Below are 21,901 nucleotides of genomic sequence, written 5' to 3' on the forward strand. Positions count from 1 at the left end.
ATTTTGCTGTGTTTTGCGGTTTTCCGTGGAAGGTGGCCAAAACGTTCCTATCCTGAACGCAATTCTTCCACGTTCAGGAGAGGAAGGTTGAAGCTCGCCTAAATGCAGCAGCTCCTAAATTCTGCTAAAAGCCTATGTGTTTATTGACACAGAGGGGTTTATTTACTAAAGGCAAATCCACTGTGCACAACAAGTGCACTTGGAAGTAAAGTTAATGTAGATCTGAGGGGGGAAATAAAAAGCAGCATTTTTGCTTGTATATGATTGGATGATGAAATCAGCAGAGCTTCCCCTCATTTCAGATATTCCCTTCAGATCTACAGGGACTGTACCTCTAAGTGCCCTTGTAGTGCAAAGTTGATTTGCCTTTAGTAAATCAACCTCATAGGCTTTTATGGAGTTGAGTTCATGAGCTTTGGCAAAAAAAAAACTGCCGTTGTAGGCTAGTGTACATGAAGCCTGAAACTTGACCATGCATTAGTCAGTTTTTTTATTTTCATTCAACCAGCGATTCCCCCACCCACACATTTGAGGTAGATGGGGGAATGCTCCAGTTGAGCTATTGTATTTTGACAACTTGAAGACTTCCCTACTGTCAGAATACACTGATCATGCTGCAAGCTATATCCTGCAGTGCTGATGATCAAGGGGAAAGTTTCCAACAGGGCGTTTGAAAAGAAGTCCTACGGAACTGGCCCAATTTTGATCCATGTATGGTCCGCTTTATAATGCTTTTGGCTGCTATAACACAGTATAAATATAGATTTAGTATTTGCAACATTTTTAGAGAAGTATGGGAATCCATTCCCCCCCCCCCCCCCCCATTATACTTATTTAGGTGAATGCAGCATTGGTCTGATACTGCATCTGGCCCCTGGCGTATTTGCACTAAGAACTGAGCGACTGAACACTGCTGATGGCTCGGTTCTCTTGGCTCCTCGAGCAGAGAGCTGTTGCCTGTCAATCAGCAGCTCTCCTGCTCTGCTCCTCCATGCACATTAGAGCGCTGAGCTGTGGAGGGGTGGGGAGCGGCTGTCTCAGTGTCCCAGTGGCTCGCTGAGGCGGTTGTCAGTCCAGGCACCTGGCGGATCCAGACTCCCAGCGGATTCAGACTCCCAGATTCGGGATGGCGGGGTGCTTGGACTGATCTGTGTGATGTCCGCAGAGAGCAGACTTAAAGAGGAAATAAACCCTGATGGGTTTACTTCCTCTTTCATTCCCTGCAAAGGCAAAGCATAATGGACTACTATGCATCGCATAGTAGTCCATTATGTGTCACTTACCTGACACAGGAGCCAGCGAAGTCACTACTGTCCCCTGTAGTCTGGAACATCCATCTTCTCGGTGGGGTCTCGCAGCTCCGCCGCTGTCATTCGACGTCACTCCCCCGCATGGACACGGGAGCCGACACGTGCGGCATCTTTGTCGTTGACGATGCCGCGCTCAGTGCGCCTGCGCCGTAGACAGTGGTGCCTGTCTTCGGGCAAATATCTCCTAAACCGTATAGGTTTTGGAGATATTTCTTGGACCTACAGGTAAGCCTTAATCTAGGCTTACCTGTAGGTCAAAGTGTGTTGTAAGGGTTTACAACCACTTTAAGACCGCTCTCTGCTGAAAACGGGTCACAGGAGTGCAAAACGAATTGCACTCCTGTAACCCAGTGGGGAATTACAGCCAAACGAGTGCAGGCTGGACTTCCCCTTTAACTGAAAAATTGTTTTGCAAATTTAGGAGTGTTATATGTGTACTAAGGTGTGTTTTCTTTTTTTTTTTTTTTTTTTTTTTTTTTATCAAATGCTGTTTGGTGAGCTGTTTCTTTCTTTAGCCTTAAAGGTCCAGTCTAAAACACGGTATGAGTTATCTGCGGATTGGGGGGTTATATTGGCTCAAAATTAAATGGGCAACACACACATTGATTCTTGCATTTTTTTTGTTGCTTAACCACTTAAGCCCCGGACCATTTGGCTGGCAAAAGACCAGAGCGTTTTTTGTGATTCGGCACTGCATCGCTTTAACTGACAATTGCGCAGTCGTGTAACGTGGCTCCCAAACAACTTTTTTTTGGTGATATTTGATCACCTCTGCGGTTTTTATTTTTTGCGATATAAATAAAAAAATAGCGACAATTTTGACTTCTACTTTTTGCTATAATAAATCTTCCTAAAAAATACATAAAAAAATTGTTTTCCTCAGTTTAGGCCGATATGTATTCTTCTACATATTTTTGGTAAAAAAAATCGCAATAAGCATTTATTGATTGGTTTACACAAACGTTATAGCGTCTACAAAATAGGGGATAGTTTTATGGAATTTTTATTAATATATATTTTTTTTACTGGTAATGGCGGCAATCAGCGATTTTTTTTTATTGGGACTGCGACATTATGGTGGACAGATTGGACACTTTTGGCACTATTGTGGGACCATTTTGGGACCGTTCACATTTATACAGCGATCAATACGATTAAAAATGTATTGATGACTGTGTAAATGTGACTGGCAGTGAAAGGGTTAACCACTAGGTGGCGCTGTAGGGGTTAAGTGTGTCCTAGGAAGTGATTCTAACTGTGTGTGAGGGGGAGAGACTATGTGTGACACGACACTGATCACCGTTCCCAATTACAGGGATCAGTGTCCTGTCATTAGGTAGAACGGGGGAATGCGTGTTTTAGATCAGCATTTCCCTGTTCTTCCTCTCCGTGAGACGATCGCGGGTATCACCGTGGACATCGGAGGTCGTGGCGGGCGAGTGCTCCGGCAAGCCGGATTTCGAAGGGCAACTTGGCAAGGTGTGTTAATCTGCCTGTACGTGTCCTTCTGCGGATGTATATCGACGTGAGCCGGTCGGCAAGCAGTTAAAATATAACTAAGGCTAGGTTCACATTGCTGCGATGCGGGAACGCCGCGAATCCGCGGCGTTTTCCCGCATCGCATACCTCCCGCCGGCAGTTCACACTGCCCTATGCGGACGGCTGGGGGTGTCAATGTTATGTTAATGACACCCCCAGATCCGTCGGCATATCGCAGTGCGATCTGCCGACTCGCACAGGAATCGGATCGCATGGTGTGAACCCCCATGCGATCCGATTCCGTTGCGGACCCAAAAAAGGGTCCCGTGCGAGTTTGCTGCGGGACCGCTGCGAGTTCAGCCATACTATCTGTATGGCTGAACTTGCAGCGCTACGGAGATCGGATGTGATTTGCTGTGCGAATCACATCCGGTTCTCCCCCCGCAGCGGTGTGAACCCAGCCTAAAGGCAAAACTTTTTTTATTTTACAAATTTTGGATAGAGTGGAGAAAGATAAGAACACATGTCAGTTTTTATTGCTGTCTATGTCCCCATTAAGCACATATTCACCCTTTCTAATTGGCCTGTTTAGGCTACTTTCACACTGAGGTGCTATAGCACTAAAAATAGCTCCTGAAAGAGCCGCTCAATTCACTCCAATTTTAAAGCCCGAAGACTGTCACACTGGAGCGTTGCTCTTGCAGGACAGTCAGTCCTGCAAGCCGCATCTTTGCAGCGCTATAGGAGTGGTGTATTCATCTAAAGCGCCGATGCAGCTGCACATGTTGGGCGGTTTTAACCCTTTTTCAGACGCTAGTGAGGGTTAAAACCGCCCCACTAGCGGTTGAATAGCACCGCTAAAATGCCGGCGCCCACCCGCTCCAGTGTGAAAGTAGCCTTAACATTTATTATTGAAAGTAAGAGAATCCCAAATTTTGGGTTGTCCCGAGAAAAGTAATAGCAGGGAAATCTTCCAATGGGGACACTAGACTAGGGGTCCCCAAGAAATTCCCTTATTTTGCAGGGATTTCCTCTTGCTTCCTGTTTGGCTATGGGACAGGAAGTGAAGGGAAATCTCTGCAATGGGACACAGGTGGCGAAAAGAAACATCTAACAGGGATTATAACCCTATTACTCTATCCAAAATAAATCAAAACATTTTTTTGCCTATAGTTCTACTTTCACATGATTCAGCCCAAAATATATTTTTTAGTACAGTAAATCCTTCTTCATTTTGAGAGTGTTTTGCAAGACAAGCAACATTTTAAAATACATTTTGACTTGATATACAAGCCATGCCTTGATTAAGGATGAGCTCAGGCGTGTTCGCATGGTCCGATTACGGTCCGAAACAAAACTACTGTGACAATAATCAAGAAATTGCAAAAAAAAAAAAAAGAAGAAAACTACTGACCAGTTGTAACATGACGCTACTTGTTTATCATCACTAGGGATGAGCTCAGGCGTGTTCACATGGTCCACGTGCAGAGTCCCCTAGGAAGTCGGCGCAGCTCTATGCTAATCACAGGCAGTGAGGCATTGCCCTGATGCGCAGCTGCAGAAACCGGGCAATGTCTCACTGCCTGTGATTAGCGTAGAGCTGCGCCGACTTCCTGGCGGGCTTTGCACGTGGATCATGCGAACACGCCTGAGCTCATCCCTAGTCATGATAAACAAGTAGCGTAATGTTACAACTGGTCAGTAGTCTTCTTTTTTTTTTTTTTTTTTTGCAATTTCTTGATTTATTGTCACAGTAATTTTGTTTCGGATCGTAATCGGATAGTCTTTTTATTAGATAATGGTTTCCACTAAGCTCTGCAAGCAAAAAGACCTCTATTTACTATCCACATATAGGCCTCCTTTTACGTAAGGGGTTAATAGGATTCTCTGCCGTTAATGAGGAGACCATGACACAGCAGTAGTCCTTTTTATAAGCAAGTAAATAAAATGTCTTTATATGTCATTTTTAGGATCACCAAGTGTGAATAGTTCTTAAGAAGCCAATGGTTAGTGTTTTTGTGCCATCTGTGACCCTTGACAAAGGAGACCCTGTTTTCTTTGTTTAGGGATGTATGTGCCCTGGTGTTGACCTTTTTAAGAGTTGGACACAACTGACTTAAAAAAAATTAAAATAAAAACTGGCGTTCTATCCAAATGGTATTGCATACAGATTTATTAAACATTCATGAATAATTAGAAATGAAATATGAAGTATTTGTGCGCTGCTGTGGACCTCACAACCAACCAAAATGAACATACACAATAAATACCAAAGAATAATCGCCCTAAAAATGGACATATAAAAGCTGCAACAATTAGCAAGTGACCTCGACACTCTAACACAATAATAATACAATGATGTGCTAATTCCAGAAGCTATGCAGTAAACATTTTTGCTGCATAGCTTCTTAAATTAGCGCACCATTTCATTATTATTAATGAATAACTGAGCCCTTTTATTGCAACCACTTGGTCTGAAATTACTGTTCATTCGAGTTTATAATTGTTGCTTCTTTGGTAAGCAACAAAAAATCCATGACAAATGCATATATACATAATTTGCAAGAAAATCCAATTGGTGAAAGAGCTACTTTTTGGTTCATGACCACTCTGATAGTGGGCAGTGAACCTGTTCTTTGCCAGTGCAAGGTATGGTTTACTTTAGTGCAAGCCCCTGCAGCCGCTTATACTTAATCATTTCCTCACCACTCTGATGCTGGGAGGGAAAAGGATACCTGGCTTTTCAGGGTGCAAGTGGGCCAGTGATTGCTCCCCTGATTTTAACGTGACAGTGCTAATACTTTGGCAATTGACCACTCAGGCACCAGTGCCCTCACTTTGGTGCAGAGAGTGTCCTCAGCCCCATGTAAACTCCAACAAGGATTAACTTTTTTTTATTGTACACAGAGCTGCCTATTTTTGCTCTGTGTAGCGTTAGCGTTTATGGGCATTTTCAATAAAAATACACAGAAGACACTCAAAATCCCACAGTGCATTCCAAACTCCCACAATGCATTGAAAAAATAGAATGCCAAACACTAATTAACACGTGTTTATGAGCGTTTGTCAGTTTTTGGCAGTGAAAAACTGCACTTTGAACGCAAATTTTTGGTGTTCAGAAAAAAGCCCATAAACTCCACTGCTCATTAAAGCTAAAAAAACGTCCATGTGTGCATGTACACATAGGCTAACCTAGAGTGGAGTTTATGGGCTTTAAAAAAAAAAAATGCCCAAACTCCAATAAACTGCAGTTTATGAGCTCCAGTGTTCATGGAGCCTTAACCACTTAAGGACCGCTGCATGCCAATGTACGTCATCAGAATGGCATGTACAGGCACAAGCACGTACACATACGTGCTTGCCTTCCAGTGGGCGGGGGGTCCGATCAGACCCCCTCCCGCTGGATGCGGCAGTTCGTTTCGCTTCAGGAGCAATCCGGGATGAGGGATGGCCGTTGGTTTCTGGCCAACCCCTCTCGATTGCTCCTGGTTGAATGAGAAGCTTCCTCCCGCTGTGTATAAAAAACACAGGCAGGGAGGAAGTTATGTTATTCTCCTCGGGGCGGTCTTTTTGACCGGACTACGAGGAGAACACTGAAAGTAAGTGCACCAAACACTACACTAACATGTAGGCACACAATCCCCCCCCCCCGATCACCCCCCCGATCGCCCCTCGATCCCCCCCTCCCCCTCCCAGTCACAGTGTCACTGATTGATCATTTATTTACTGATCACTGCATTCAGTGTCAGTTGTGACAGTAAAAAGTGTCAGGGCAGTTAGTGTTAGGTCCAGGGTAGCCCCCTACCACCCCCCAAAAAAGGTTTAACCCCTGATTGCCCCTAGAGTTAACCCTTTCACCCCTTTTTGCCAGTGTCACTAAGCGATCGTTTTTCTGATCGCTGCATTAGTGTCACTGGTGCCGCTAAGTAGCTAGTTATTTTTTTAGGTTCACCGCCAGGTTTTTATAGCGCTAGGTACCCCCATATACTACCCAATAACGGTTTTAACCCCCTGATTGCCCCTAGTTAACCCTTTCACCCCCTTTTGCCAGTATCACTAAGCGATCGTTTTTCTGATCGCTGCATTAGTGTCACTGATGCCGCTAGGTAGCTAGTTATTTTTTTAGGTTCACCGCCAGGTTTTTATAGCGCTAGGTACCCCTATATACTACCCAATAATGGTTTTAACCCCCTGATTGCCCCTAGTTAACCCTTTCACCAGCGATCACAGTATAAGTGTCACTGGTGACGCTGGTTAGCCAGTTAGTTATTTAGGTTCCCCGTCAGGTTTTTATATAGCGCCAGGGACCCCCATATACTACCTAATAAAAATTTGAACCCCCTGATTGCCCCTAGTTAACCCTTTCACCAGTGATCACCGTATAAGTGTTACGGGTGACTCTGGTTAGTTTGCTTTTTATAGCATCAGGGCACCCACCATTTATTACCCAATAAATGTTTAACCCCCTGATCACCCGGCGGGTGATATCAATTAGGTTTTAGGGTCAGGGTCTGCGTCGCCCCAGGCAGCGCTAGGTTAGTGCCAGTACCGCTAACACCCACGTGCAAAGCATACACCTCCCGTAGGGGTATAGTATCTGAACAGATCAATATCTGGTCAGATATATACTAGCGTCCCCAGCAGTTTAGGGTTCCAAAAAAATGCATTGTTAGCAGGATCAGCCCAGATACCTGCTAGCACCTGCGTTTTGCCCCTCCGCTCAGCCCACCCAAGTGCAGTATCGATCGATCACTGTCACTTACAAAACACTAAACACATAACTGCAGCGATCGCAGAATCAGGCCTGATCCCTGAGATCGATAACAGTTTTTTTTTTTGGTAGCGTTTTATATTTAAATCCGGAAGGCAGTGCTTGGTTTTCGGGGTCCCGTATGTGGCTAGGCTCCCAAAAAGTCCCCCACATGTGGTATCCCCATACTCGGGAGAAGCAGCAGAATTTATTTTGGGGTGTAATTTGACTTGTGCCCATAGCATGTGTGAGCAATATATCATTTAGTAACAACTTTGTGCAAAAAAAAAAAAAATTGTAATATTCCTGCAACTTGTGGCAAAATATAAAATATTTCATGGACTCAACATGCCTCTCAGTAAATAGCTTGGGGTGTCTACTTTCCAAAATGGGGTCATTTGGGGGGGGGGGGGGGTTTGTGCTATTTTGGCATTTTATGGCCTTCGAAACTGTGATAGGTAGTGAGGAGTGAAATAAAAAAATTTGCACCCTTAGAAACCCTGAAGGCAGTTATTGGATTTTGGGGTGCCGTACGCAGCTAGACTCCCAAAAAGTCCCACATATGTGGTATCTTTGTACTCAGGAGAAGCAGCAGAATATATTTTGGGGTGCAATTCCACATATAACTATGGCATGTGTGAGCAATATATCATTTAGTGACAACTTTTTGTAAACTTTTTTTTGTGCCATTATTCAATCACTTGGGACAAAAAAAAATATTCAATGGGCTCAACATGCCTCTCCACAACTTCCTTGGGGTGTCTACTTTCCAAAATGGGGTCATTTGGGGGGGGGGGTTGTACTGCCCTGCCATTTTAGCACCTCAAGAAATGAGATAGGCAGTCGTAAATGAAAAGCTTTGTAAATTCCAGAAAATGTACTCTAGTTTGTAGACGCTATAACTTTTGCGTAAACCAATAAATATACGCTTATTGACATTTTTTTTTTACTAAAGACATGTGGCTGAATAAATTTTGCCCTAAATGTATGACTAAAATTGAGTTTATAAGATTTTTCTTATAACAAAGTAGAAAATATATTTTCTTTTTTTTTAAATTTTCGGTTTTTCCATTTATATCGCAAAAAATAAAAATCGCAGAGGCAATCAAATACCATCAAAAGAAAGCTCTATTTGTGGGAAGAAAAGGACGCAAATTTTGTTTGGGTACAACATTGCATGACCGCGCAATTACCAGTTAAAGCAGTGCAGTGCGAAATTGTAAAAAGACCTCTGGTCCTTAGGCTGAAAATTGGTCCGGGGCTGAAGTGGTTAAGCTTGTTCAATTAAGCTTTGACACAAAAAACAAAACTGGAAGTTTATTGGTTTCTATGCAGAGCTGCACCAGATTTTGCCCTCTCCAGTTTTAGTAAACCAACCCGTATGTCTTAACTCTGGTGTGTTGACTTTAATGCCTGTTTTAACCTGCGGCAGGTAAAGTGATTGCAAATATAATTTCATAAAACAATTTTAGGGATTTCTTTTCCCACTCCTAGTTCTTTTATATGCTGTATGTTATAATTTTTGTCTGGTACTAGTGAAGTTTTTAATGCTTTTGTTTTATGTTATCAGTAGAAGTGTAGATAATGCTTTATATTTGTAATATTCTGTATATAAAAGGTTTAATCACATACGAGAATGTTTGTCATACTGAGTGCATGAAAGGTAGACTGGTGAGATATATGTAATGCATCAGTCAGCATCTTGGGAACAAGGCAAATGACAACATTGTCACAAAGTGTCCTCCCAAGTCACAAGATTATGAATGACACAGTTTATGGTGATCATCCTCTGTTCTAAATACAGCCCTTTGTTAGAACAGAATTCACACCCTTGCTAAGTTATTACCGTTGAAACATGCAATCTATTTGGTGTTTGGGGAAAAAAAAAAAAAGACTTGCGTAGAATACTTTTTGTAAATAGTTTTTTGCTCATTTAAAGTTAACCCCTGCTTTACCCCTGGAGGAAAAATCAACAGGTTGTCTTAAATCTCATTCTTCCCAAAAACATTGTGGCCATGCTGGTGCTTGGTGACTAACCCAATGCTTCTCCATACTTGGAACTACTGGGTATTTTTACATTTTTTCCTTTGCATCTAAACGCAGTGGAGGGATGAAAGCCTTTATGTGCGTTGTTGAGGGAGGTGGATTAAAGCAAACCACATGCTTTGCAGTGCATGGGCTTGTGCACAAGGGCTTGAAAAGTTGCATTAAGTTGCTCCTTTGAGCTGCTTTGCCATTCGCACAGAAAAGAAAAGCGACAGTGGAAAAAAGTAATTGTTAAAATCTAGGAAATATCAGATATTTTGGTAAATAAAAAACAGAAATATCCTATTGTAAAAAGGCTACTCTACACCTGGCCAAAGAGCCATATATAAAAATCTACACTTTAAAATGATTTTAAAGGTTCTTCTAAAAACGCGGATTCCCGGCGGACTCCCGCTTTAAGCTTTGACAATAAAACCTGGAAGCTGATTGGGGGGGGGGGGGGTTGGGGGGAAGTGTTATTGCTCTCAGGCACAGCACTGGATCCAGATCAGGCTCAAGTATTTGTGGGGGGGCGGCTGCACATAAAAAAAAAATAATAATACATTATTCAGTGCTGACACCTTCTTTGAGTGCCTTTTGCCTTGTCCTCCCCTCATGTAAGAAAAAGAATTGGTTGTTTATTTCTTTGTGTATGTATATTTTGTGTGCATGTGTTTTTTTTTTTTTGTGCATTTGAAGCTTGAATTTTTATGTCATGTTTTATTTTCTAGGTGTCTGGCCGTATGAGGACGCTCATTCAATGGACAAAGCTTTATTTTGTCTTATGAAAAACCTTGACACCAGCCAACATTCTGAGGGGATGTGTATACCTGCAGGAAACATTCAAATCATGGAATACATTCAAGATCATGTTAGCCTTGAGCAGCCTTCAAACTCCGTGAAATGAACACAGTTTGGGATTTGCCTGTTGCAGCAGGAATAAAGGAAACCCTTTAATTATTGCTACTGCTGCTTTCTGTTTAGTAAAAATAAAGGCGTGACAATCCAGAGTCACTGCCCAAAACAGCCCACAGGTTATATAATCCTGCCGCAATCTTCATTGTCATTTCCCTGTCATCTCCACAGGTGCTAGTTTACTGTGGGAGGCAAGGCCAGCCTTGGCAACTCACCACATAGCAATGCAGCAAAGTAATTAAGGCAACACTTTGGATAATTTTTTTTTTAACCTCACTCCCATTAATCTTTTTTACTTCCTGGGATTTTACATTTATAAAGAAACAAGGCGAGAATAAGCATCTGGCAAAACTTTGGTGTCTAAAAGCCTTAGAAGAAGCTGTCTGGTTTTGGTAAAATCCCTATGATTTTGTGCTGCAACCTGCCTTAGCTGAAGTCGTCTGCTTTTCTTCCCCTTTGTGCTCCACAGGGGGGCTCCCGGTCATGTGAGAAGTGTTGGTGCTGTGCGGGTTTATGTTTTCACTTGTTTCTCTGTTCCTGCCTTCTTCATCCTGAGAAAAGAGCCGGAGAAAATCGAGACTCATCTGTCCTTGTACTTTAAACTTCAGCTGGATAAGAAGCATCTCATTCTGAACACTTATAAAATATCCTATAGTATCTTATTGTTTTCTTATGCTGGATCTCCCTGGAATTTTTTTTAAAGTAGTTTAATTGGGACAGGTCTTTCTTCTCCAAATTCTTTCAAAGTATTACTATTCTTACATCAGCAACACTTGGCTCGTTCTCAATGGGTGGAGTTGAAAGTAGCATTCCTCTGTTTATTTGTTCCTGCTGACCTGTTCTAAGGCTTTGATCCCAACTGTAGATCTTGGATATAGCGAGACTTGGAACGTGGGTGGTTTTATTTATTTACTTCTTTTCTTGCACTGTTCTCAATGATGTCTTGGAAGAGGAGTTACTTCTCTACGGGTCGAGGAGGGGTTAATGAGATGTTTACCCCACGCAATTCCATTTCCATTGCTCCAAGCAAAGGCCTGATTAATGAACCAGGACAAAATAGCTGCTTCTTGAACAGTGCACTTCAGGTAAGGAGGTGCATATTGTATTCTAATATTAGATGGATCCGCTATATTTACTTTGCCTTAGGTACTTTTTTAGGTTTCATTATATAGGTTCTGGTTTGTGTGTGTGTGTGTGTGTGTGTGTGTGTGTGTGTGTGCGCCTCTTTTACAGGGGCTTCAACTTGGATAAGAGCAGTGTTAACGTTGAGCTCTCACAAAACATTTGCAGGGCTTTCAGCAAGCTGTGTTGAAGCTTTTAAATTACTATTCAGCTCCAGTTTGTAAATGTTGAACACAGATACCATTGGGAGTGTTGATTGGCACTTTAAACAAGCTGCTAGCAGGCTTCACCACTAGTTGAAGCTTGTTGAAAGTCTGCTGAAGCCTACTATCCACTTGTTTAAAGTGCAGATCAAAACTCCCATTAAGATCTGTGTTCAATATTTACAAACAGAAGCTGAATGGTGTTTTAAAAGGCTTGGCTAAAGCTGCTTAACACTAACAAAAGTTTGCTGTTTACACTTTACCTTATACAAGCTGAAGCCCAACAGGCGTTATATTTGTGTTTCTTAAATGCCAACATCTATAAAAACTGTAGCTGATAACTTTTAATAAACAGACACTCACCTGTTCCTGGATCTAGTGATGTGTTCACCCAAGCTGCTTTCTCCATCCCTCTTCGGTCCCCGAAACCAGCATCCTTACTGGGCACCCAGCTGTGACAGCTTCCAGCTTCACAGCTGGGTGCCCAATGTGAATGGTCCTGCAGTCTTCTAGGACTTGTAACAAGTCCCATAGGACTGTGGGGGTGGTGGGAGTGGTGGTGGTGGGGGGGGTGAGTTAACTTCTGCTTGGATTGTCTAGAAAGTATGGATCAAAACCAGAAAAAAGTGCCGTTTCCTAAATAGGGGGGACCCTTAATGCGGAAGCTTCGCTTTAAGGATGTGGTGTGATGGCAGACATTTTTGTGAATTCTCTGCAAGATGGATTTGCATACTTTGATTTCTTTAAAGCTTGGCTTGGTCCAGCTCAGCTTTGCTGAAATAAAAAATTCTGTCCTGGTTCTCAAGATTTCAATATTTCCCAGTGTATTCTGGGATATCGGAACCTCCACTGTCTCTCCCCAGCTAACACTTTAGAAAAATCGGGAACATAAATTCTATAGGTGTGTTTTAAAGTGAGGTTACAGAGCATTACCATTGAAATCAACAGATGTGGCTGATGAGCACCAATGCTTCATTTTTAAGACAACACAACGCTGTCGCTCCTGTGTGTACTGCCATTGTAATATCCATGTATGGTGTTCAAGGGCTGTTATGAGACTTTAAAAATGCTGCATAAATGTTGCCTCCTAAACACATAGCATTGACACACTGTGAACGAGCCTCTAAATTGGTGCCCTGGAGCATGGTAAAATAGTACTAACCATTGAACAGTGCAAACTACTCAACTATACAATTTTAACTTTGAAACAATGCACTCTTCTCTCTAATCATACCAACTGCAACTGTGTTGGACCAATATCCTCAGTGATCCATCTGTCTGAATTTCCCAAGTGTTATGCACAATACAGGTTATATTTTTTCAAACGTCTGAAATCTATGGCAAATATAGCCATAGAAATCATTCCACCGGATTTACTTGTGTGATAAAAGATTGGCCAATCCTCAGTGAAGAAAAAAGTCATTTGATGCATTAGGTTTTGTGAGTGCGTGGAGTTTAATGCATCAGCATTGGAAAAAGGGTAACTGTTGCCAAGGAAATCCAAGCAGTAGGTCATGTCATGTATATATAAACAAAGCTAGTAGGTGATTAAAAACAAATAAGTACCCAGTACATGGATTATACATGCTAACAGCTGGTGAGGAAAATGGTACACTAGTGTGATCATGCTAATTAACAGGTTACAAGGAAGGTAAGACTTGTGTAAACTACAAAGGTTTTGTTGTGTATTCCTTTGAGATGGAACAACCAAATACAATCTAGATACATCCAGGTGTACTAAAATCTGACGGCCCGCCATGTTGTAATGGGGATTTAACCACTTCCAGCCCAGGCCTATTCTGGCTTTTCGCTCCATGTTAAAATCATATTTTTTTTCCTAGAAAATTACTCAGAACCTCCAAATGTTATATATTTTTTTAGCAGAGACCCTAGGAAATAAAATGGCGGTCGTTGAAACTTTTTATGTCACACGGTCTTTGCGCAGCAATTTTCCAACACTTTTTAAAAAACAAAACCGTTTCATGAATAAAAAAAAAACATGAAATTAGCCCAATTTTTTGTATAATGTGAAAGATGTTACGCTGAGTAAATGGATACCTAACATGTCACGCTTTAAGATTGCGCACGTTAATGATATGGCGCCAAACTTTGGTACTTAGAAATCTCCATAGGCGCTTTAAATTTTTTTTTACAGGTTACCTGTTTAGAGTTACAGAGGAGGTCTTGGGCTAAAATTTTTGCTCTCGCTCTAACATATGCGGTGATACCTCACATGTGTGGTTTGAGCGTTGTTTACATATGCGGTGCGACGTACGTATGCAGTCTCTTGTACATGTGGGGACGGGGGCGCTTTTAACCACTTTAAGCCCTGGACCAATTTGCAGCCAAAGGACCAAGCCCCTTTTTGCAATTCGGCACTGCGTCGCTTTAACTCAAAATTGCGCAGTCGTGTAAGGGGGAGTGGCCTGGCATGTGACGTCACTGATCGTCTTTCCCTATAACAGGGAACAGACGATCGGTGACAGCCACAGTAGGAAGCACGGGGAGAGTTTTGTTTACACAGACCTCTCCTCGTTCTTCAGCTCTGTGACCCCATCGTGGGACACCAGCGGCGATCGGGTCCGTTGGTCCCGCGGCCACAGTCATGGAGCTCAGGACCAGGTCGGGAGCACGCCGCCGGCGGTGCGCACCTGACCCACGGCTGGGCACTTAAAGAGCAACGTACCGGTACGAGCTTGTGCCCAGCCGTGCCATTCTGCCAACGTATATGTGCAGGAGGCGGTCCTTAAGCAGTTAGTTTTTTCTTTTATTTATTTATTTTTAAAATTTTATATATTATATTTATATATATATATATATATATATATATATATATATAATTTTTTTTTTATTCTATTACAAGGAATGTAAACCTCTCTTATAATAGGAATAGTGCGTGACAGGTCCTCTTTATGGAGAGATGTGGGGTCTAGAAGTCCCCACATCTCTCCTCAAGATTGGAAAGCCTAAGATAAAAAAACGATCTCAAACTTTTGTGCCAAGTCCCCGACACTGTTTACTTCTACCGTCCCAGACGTGACATCATAACGTCATGCCCAGGCCTCCGAGAGTCATAGAGACTGATGAAGACCATCTGGCCCTCATTTTTCTCTATTGCCAACTTCTGGCATCGGCAGATTCCTTCTCCAACTCACCGGTCACACTGGTGAGCCGGTAGAATCATGGGAGGGTGGCGAAGAGTTTGCCAAATGATCTCCCATGTATAGGGCACAATCACAGCAGATTACCTTTTTAGACATAATCAACAAAAAACTCCACTAATCTTATTGTGGTCTATGTGGCATCGCATAATGTAATATCAAGGTGGTGCTAACTGGAGTTAACCACAAATAGAGTGGCTAGTGGGGGGAAACTGACCATTTGAAAACGAGCAACACCCTGTTTCCATAAGGTTAGACCCCCCACGGTTATGGCAAGATGTTAGGTTAAAGTGTTACCAAACCCAGGAGCCTGCATTCACTATATCTGGTCTCCCACAGTACACAGAACATGGAAATGTAAAAGTTTTAGTAAATATAAACTGCTAAATAACCTTTTATTATCAGCAGTTAATAATAGTCTTGTGACTTCTACAAGCTTTAACCAGACGCTGATAGGAGGAGGTTTTTTTTCTCCCCCCCCCCCCCCCAACTGTCATTGGCAGGACCCCTGACCCTCTGTCTGAACAGTGCTGATCACATGCAGTCTCCCAAGAAAAAAAACTAAATAGCAATACACACCGAAACTGAGCATGCGTAGCTTGGCCCTAAGGCTCTGTCTTCTCAGAAGATGGTTTGGGGACTGTGGAAGAAAGGGAACGATTTTTTTGTATAAAACAAGCATATACAGACTGATTTTACTGTTGTGGGTTTAGTAACACTTTAATGCTTCTGGGGTCCTCAGACCCCAGAAGCATTAAAGGAGCGATGTATACACCGCTCCTAAAGTGCCCCTGCCCATTCAAATGAGTGGGCAGCGCCACTGCAGCGGTGCTTTGTGGACGCTTTTAACCCTTTTTCGGCCATTTAGCGGGGGCTCAAATCGCCCCGCTAGCGGCCGAAAAGCGCTTTGAAAACGGCGGTAAAGCTAACGCCCAGGTGCTACCAGTGTAAAAGCGCCCTAAGGAAATTCAAAATGGCTTTAATGGTTCATATGGCAGTTAGTACATTTGGGGGCAAAACACGCTTCCTCTTCATCTGGGGCTCAATAATGTTTATAAGTGAAACTAAAGCTGGCCTTGCAGAAGTTTAGGAATACATTTGAAATTTGATTGGTTCAGCAGGGATAGCCCGAGATTTGATCCATCAATATAGGCAGGCTGATTGTAATCATATACAGTAGATCCATCGATCAGCTTGGTTACAACCAGCCTATTGGATTTGGGGCACAACGTCTCTCCTGCGCATGTGGGAGTTGCTTTCACACAAAAAAAGTGCCTGAAAAGCTCACAAAAAAAATATTTTCATTAAAATCAATGAACACTTTCACACTGGGGCAGTGTGCTGGCCGGGTGGTGAAAAAATGCCCCTCTCCATTGAAATGAATGGAAAGAGCTTCAAAAGCACCTGGGAAGCTCTTCAAAAGTGCTCAGTATTTTACTGGCAGTTTACAAGTGCCTCAGTGTGAAAGGGGTCTAAGAGAAATTAGATGGGGCAAAATGATGTAAGGCCCCTTTCACACATGCGGATGGTATGTCCGTATTTCATCCATCCGTTTGCGGATGAAATACGGGCCATACATTCATCCCTATGGGATAGCGGGTGTCTGCGGATGAGCATCCGCAGACACCTGCTATTGTCCGCCTCCGCAAATGTCCGATTCTGCAGACGGAGGAAAATCCTATTTTTCTGTCCGTCTGCAGAGCGGATGAACACGGACACACGGTCCGTGCTCGTCCGATCCCCATAGAGGAGAGCGGAGAGCTGACAGGGCGGTCCCCGCACAGTGTGCGGAGACCGCCCTGTCCGCAGCCGGCTCAGCGGGGACAACGGAGCGATCCCCGCTGAGCAAGCGGATCATCACGGGGCAGATCTTTACTGATCCGCCCCGTGTGAAAGAGGCCTAATTGAATACCTGCAAGGTTGATGTAGATTTGTTTTGCTTGCATAATTGAGACAAGCCATGGTTCTATTCCATCATGGCTATACTGGTGAAGCTAGTAGATGTGTAGTGTACCTATTCCAAGTTTAACCCCCCCCCCCCAAAAAAAAGGGGATCAAATCCATCCCATGGTGTGGGGAGGAAAGGATAATCTGTAAGATTAGAGATCATAAAACAGAATTTGTAATGTTTGTTTGATTCGATTATTGTGCTGTTACTCAAAAAAAAAAGGAAGAAGCAGGATAGAAAATGTTTCTCAAACAAACAAAATTCTAACGGTGAATGTGGTTTTTGTTTGGGAAATTTCATTCTTTCCAAAATGAAATGTTAAAAGTAAACTACATTTTGAAGTACCTTCAAATGACGTTGGTTAGGTCTGATGGCATTCTCAAATATACTGACTTCTTCGTAGGAACATTTGAAAATCTACCAGTGTATGGCCATTTGGGTGAGTGATTCCAGAATATTAATTTGCTGTGCTGGTTTGGCTAAAAACCTCCATACAAGGTTGCATTTCCTAGTGTTAACCCCCAAAAAATAAAAGTAAAGATCCTGGTTCCTTAAGGCCAGGTTCACACCGCTGCGATGCGGGAACGCCGCGAATCCGCGGCGTTTTCCCGCATCGCACGACTCCCGCCGGCAGTTCACACTGCCCTATGCGAACGGCTGGGAGTGTCAATGATATGTTAATGACACCCCCAGATCCGATCGCATATCGCAGTGCGATCTGCCGACTCGCACAAGGTGTGAACGCCCATGCGATCCGATTCTGTTGCGGACGAAAAAAAGGGTCCCGTGCGAGTTTGCTGCGGGACCGCTGCGAGTTCAGCCATACTATCTGTATGGCTGAACTCGCAGCGCTACGGAGATCGGATGTGATTTGCGGTGCGAATCACATCCGAAACTCCCCCCGCAGCAGTGTGAACCCAGCCTAAAGCAGATTAAACGGCACAGTACTTGTGCTGTGTAATCTGCCCTTCTCTCTAGAAGGTGAAAAACCTGGCTGAACCTGCAACGTATCCCCCCTCTGCACTGACCACGATAATCATGGCTACCAAGCCCTTACCACCGTAGTCGGCGTATGTCCCTTCATCTTCCGCAGCCCTGCTCTGTTGTCCTCTCCCCTCACCCCCTCCTCTCTGGCTGTCAGCTCCGTGTTCTGTGTCTCTGTCTCTGAAAACACAGGGTACCTACACTATGTTCGTGTAGTTTCATGGGCTTCATATGCTGGGTATCTCTTTACTCAATCTAATATCGTCTTTTTTTATTTAATATGCCCCAGTAATAAACTTTATTTTTTGTATTTTTTTTTTTCCTGGAAACTTTTGTTCCCTAAACTGCTGTTCTAAACTTACATGATGTAACAAATTGGAACTACCACCATTTTTGTCTCTAGGGTATCTGCTTTCCAAAAATATATGATGATTTGGGGGTTTTAGTTAGCTTCAGGCCTAAAAGGACTCGATGTCCGCCAGCACCAGCCGATTGCTTGGTACACAGGCAGAACGGCAGTCTGTTTGTTAACAAAGCAGATTGCCGTTCTGTCAGGAGGGAAGACATGGATCCTGTGTTCCTGCAAAGCAGGGACATGGATCCATATCTCCCCACAGTAAGAAAACACCACCTAGGCACACATTTAACCCTTTGATCACTCCTGATGTTTAACCCCTTCCAAGCCAGTGTCATTAGTACAGTGATAGTGTATATTTTTAGCACTAATCACTGTATTGGTGTCACTAGCTCCCAAAAAAGTGTCAAAGGTGTCTGTGTCCGATTGTCTGCCGCAATATCGCAGTCCTGCTATAAGTCGCTGATCACCACTATTACTAGTAAAAAAAAAAAAAAAGTAAATAAAAGTATCCCATAGTTTGTAGATGCTATAAAAACCCTGTCAGTGATTGTGTATGACTGTGACTGTGTGTGTGTGTGTATATATATATATATATGTGTATATATATATATATATATATATATATATATATAATTTTAATAGAGACCCTAGAGAATAAAATGGTGGTTGGTGGTGCAATATTTTATGCCGCACTGTATTTGCGCAGCAGTCGTTCAAATGAAATTTCTCTTTTATTCACCGACCGACACAGCTCCTCTCTGTAACTACATGGGTTGTATAGCCTGCCATTAGGAGAAACTAGGCAAAATTGTTACACAATACACAGAACTTTATTTCCGTGCCATCAACCCTCCACCTGCTGCTAGTAGCTTCAGTTTTTATTTTGCCTAGCAAGGAGAATGACCTAGGAAACCCTGCGGGCCTCTTGGTCCATATTTTTTCTGCAGGTTTGCTGCTTTTTGCGCAAGATGAGAGATCCTGAGATCTTCTATCAACTGCCGGCTGGGTGACAGGCTGGTTAATGAAATCCTTGTAGTCCCCCCAGTCCGGCCATCGAGCGTGAGCAGGCCGCAGCTATGGCTCGGCAGGCCACGACATACCTCATGCTCTAGAGGCGGTCGGTGAGCTTCAATGCTCCAGGGTATACATATGACCAGGCTACTGATGTCTGGATCACAGTATACCAGGCCAGCAGCTAACCTGTAACTGCGCAGGTGTAGGTCTGTGATGGAATGTCTCCCAGCTCTTCAGGACTGGTAAGTACGGCTCTCCCTGCTTTGGTGGGTGGAGCAGCTGGGCATTCCCTGGGGGTCGATTTGGGGGCCATCTCACCTCCTTATCTTCTCTCCCAAGTCCCTATCACCCCTCCCTTCCCACTCCGAGTGGGATGTCTGCATGCGCTGCGGGCGGTGTGTGTGTGTGTGTGTGTGTGTGTGTCACTGTTTCTCACCTGTGGGTGCTCTGTGCGGTTGCTGTCAGTACTGGTCCAGGTCTGGGGGTCCCAAAAAAGCAGCTTTTGTGGAGGTTATCTGTCTGTCAGCAGGCAGCTCGTTTTTATTTTTGCTCTGTTCACCGCATGGCGCTGTTCCGACGGCCATCTTGGATTTGGGAAAGCTATAGATTCCCCTGGGGAGCTAAAGCAGCTATTTTCCCTAGGATTCTGATTGATTACATTGGCATCCATTATGTAAAAGCCTGAATGCTTTCTTCACCACTGGCCTCTTGTGACAGCATGCAATGTGCTTGCTCTTGTTGCTTCCTGTATCCCCTGTGTGTGAGGGACACTGGGTGGCTCTGTGCTTGAATGCTGAAACTGTTCTGCAGATCGTTGCACCGCTGTTAGAGCTGCTGCTGACACAGTTTTTTCTCCTCTCCGCATCTGGGAACCTCCTAGGGACTACAGGCACTATTGTTGGCATTCACAGAATGCACCAGGGTGGTGAGTCTAGCGCTAAGCAACCTCCCACCCCCCCACGCGGCGGCAGCAGGAGGGTGGGACCTTCACTGTCCTAAGTCCCCTTGCAGGTGGCAGACAGGATAGGGTCAGCATGGCTTCAGAAACTGGTGTTTCTTCCCCCGAAATCCAGGCTATAGCAACCGGGTAACCTGTGGTTAGTGCGGTGCGCATGGACACCCTGACGGCGTTCCTTGACTCCTATGTTGCTAAGATAAAGGCGGCACATGGCAGGAAAGGTGAACGTAAGCTCTGATGCAGACTCGGGTCCTGCTGTGGCTGGAGGCCTCTGCTCTGACCTATCCGGCGTGGCTGACCAGGACCATTCGGACAGTGAGGATGATTACCCATCCGAGTCCGGGCGTGACAAGGAGCTCATTGGAGCACTTGGAGCACTTATCACAGCTGTGCGTGATACCCTGAAGATTCAGGAGCCAGCGGATTCCTCTGCTGATGTACCGGTCCCTTTTGGGTCCCACAAGCCAGCACGTTCACCTAAGGTGTTCCCGTATTTGACTTATTTTGACAAATTCATCTACAGGGAATAGGGTTGCCCGCAACTGACTTTTTCGGTCCCCAAAAACTTGGCGGTGCTTTACCCCTTTGAGGAAAGCCTTCTCAAAAAGTGGTTGACTCCTCCTGTTGTGGACCCCCCAGTATCTAGGTTAAATAAAGTAACCACGATCCTGGTTGAGGGGACTCCTGCATTCAAGGATCCCACGGACAGGAAGGCCGAAGCAGTGGCTCGTTCCTTGTTTACGGTTGTGGGGTCAGCCGTGCGACTTGTACTGGCATCCGCACTGGTGTCGTAGACACTGAGTGGGCAAAACTTTTGCACCGCGAACTGGGAGAGCAGCATGCCTCCCCTGTCCTCGTGGAGCTAGCAGACCAACTAGTGCATGGCCTTAAGTACGTTTGTGATGCGGCCCTGGATACTCTCCCTCTGCTATCCAGTGTCAGCCGTGGTGCTGAGGCGCCTTATTTGGCTGAAATGCTGATCCGCTGACCAGGCATCCAAGAAAGCCCTGACAGATCTTCCCTTCTTTGGAGCCTCGTTGGATGACATTATTAAAAATGCCAGGGGTGGTAAGAGTACACTACTCCACAGGCCAGGAAGGCTAAGGAGCCACGCCGCAGGCAAGGGCCCTCCTTTTCCGCTCACAATCGGCTTTTTCGTCCGCCCGGTGCTTCGGCAAAACGACCTCAGCCTGACAGGACGCCCACAGACGGTCAGAAGCGTCCCTGGAACCGCAAGCCTACGAACAAAAGTGCTACTGCATGAAGGTTTGCCGAGACACGGGTGGGGGGTCGTCTTCGGGAGTTTGCAGCCCGTTGGACCTCCCAGTTATCAGACCAATGGGTCTGCGATCTGATTTCTGCAGGTTACAAGATAGAACTTCTCTCTTGGCCTCCAAACAGATTCTTCCCCTCCAGCATACCCACGTCCCCGGTTCGTCAGGAGGCCCTGCTAGGGGTGGTAAGGGACTTGCTGAATCAGGGGGTGATTGTACCAGTTCCGTACTCTGAACGCTTCCAGGGGTTCTACTCAAATCTGTTTGTGGTTCCCAAGAAGGAAGGGGTACGTCCAATCTTGGACTTGAAAGCCCTCAATCACTTTGTAAAAGTGCAGAGGTTCAGAGTGGAATCAGTTCGCTCAGTTGTCACTGCACTCCAAGGGGACTTCCTGGCGTC

The 21,901-nt window shown here is 44.3% G+C and overlaps 1 protein-coding gene across 5 annotated transcripts in view; it reads left to right on the top strand.

The window, feature by feature from the left end:
- The window catches only part of USP54 (ubiquitin specific peptidase 54), a 260,296-nt gene that overhangs the window by 66,587 nt on the left and 171,808 nt on the right, over window positions 1-21,901 (top strand). For all 5 annotated transcript variants that reach the window (XM_077454554.1, XM_077454558.1, XM_077454557.1 and 2 more), the window contains exon 2: window positions 10,296-11,564. In XM_077454554.1, coding sequence (XP_077310680.1) covers window positions 11,415-11,564 — 150 coding nt within the window. In that variant the 5' untranslated portion in view covers window positions 10,296-11,414. The remainder of the gene's footprint in view (window positions 1-10,295; window positions 11,565-21,901) is intronic.

This window comes from Lithobates pipiens, unplaced genomic scaffold (assembly GCF_037356315.1).
Source record: "Lithobates pipiens isolate NorthernLeopardFrog02 unplaced genomic scaffold, aLitPip1_a1.2 Scaffold_25, whole genome shotgun sequence".
Classification (NCBI taxonomy): Eukaryota; Metazoa; Chordata; class Amphibia; order Anura; family Ranidae; genus Lithobates; species Lithobates pipiens.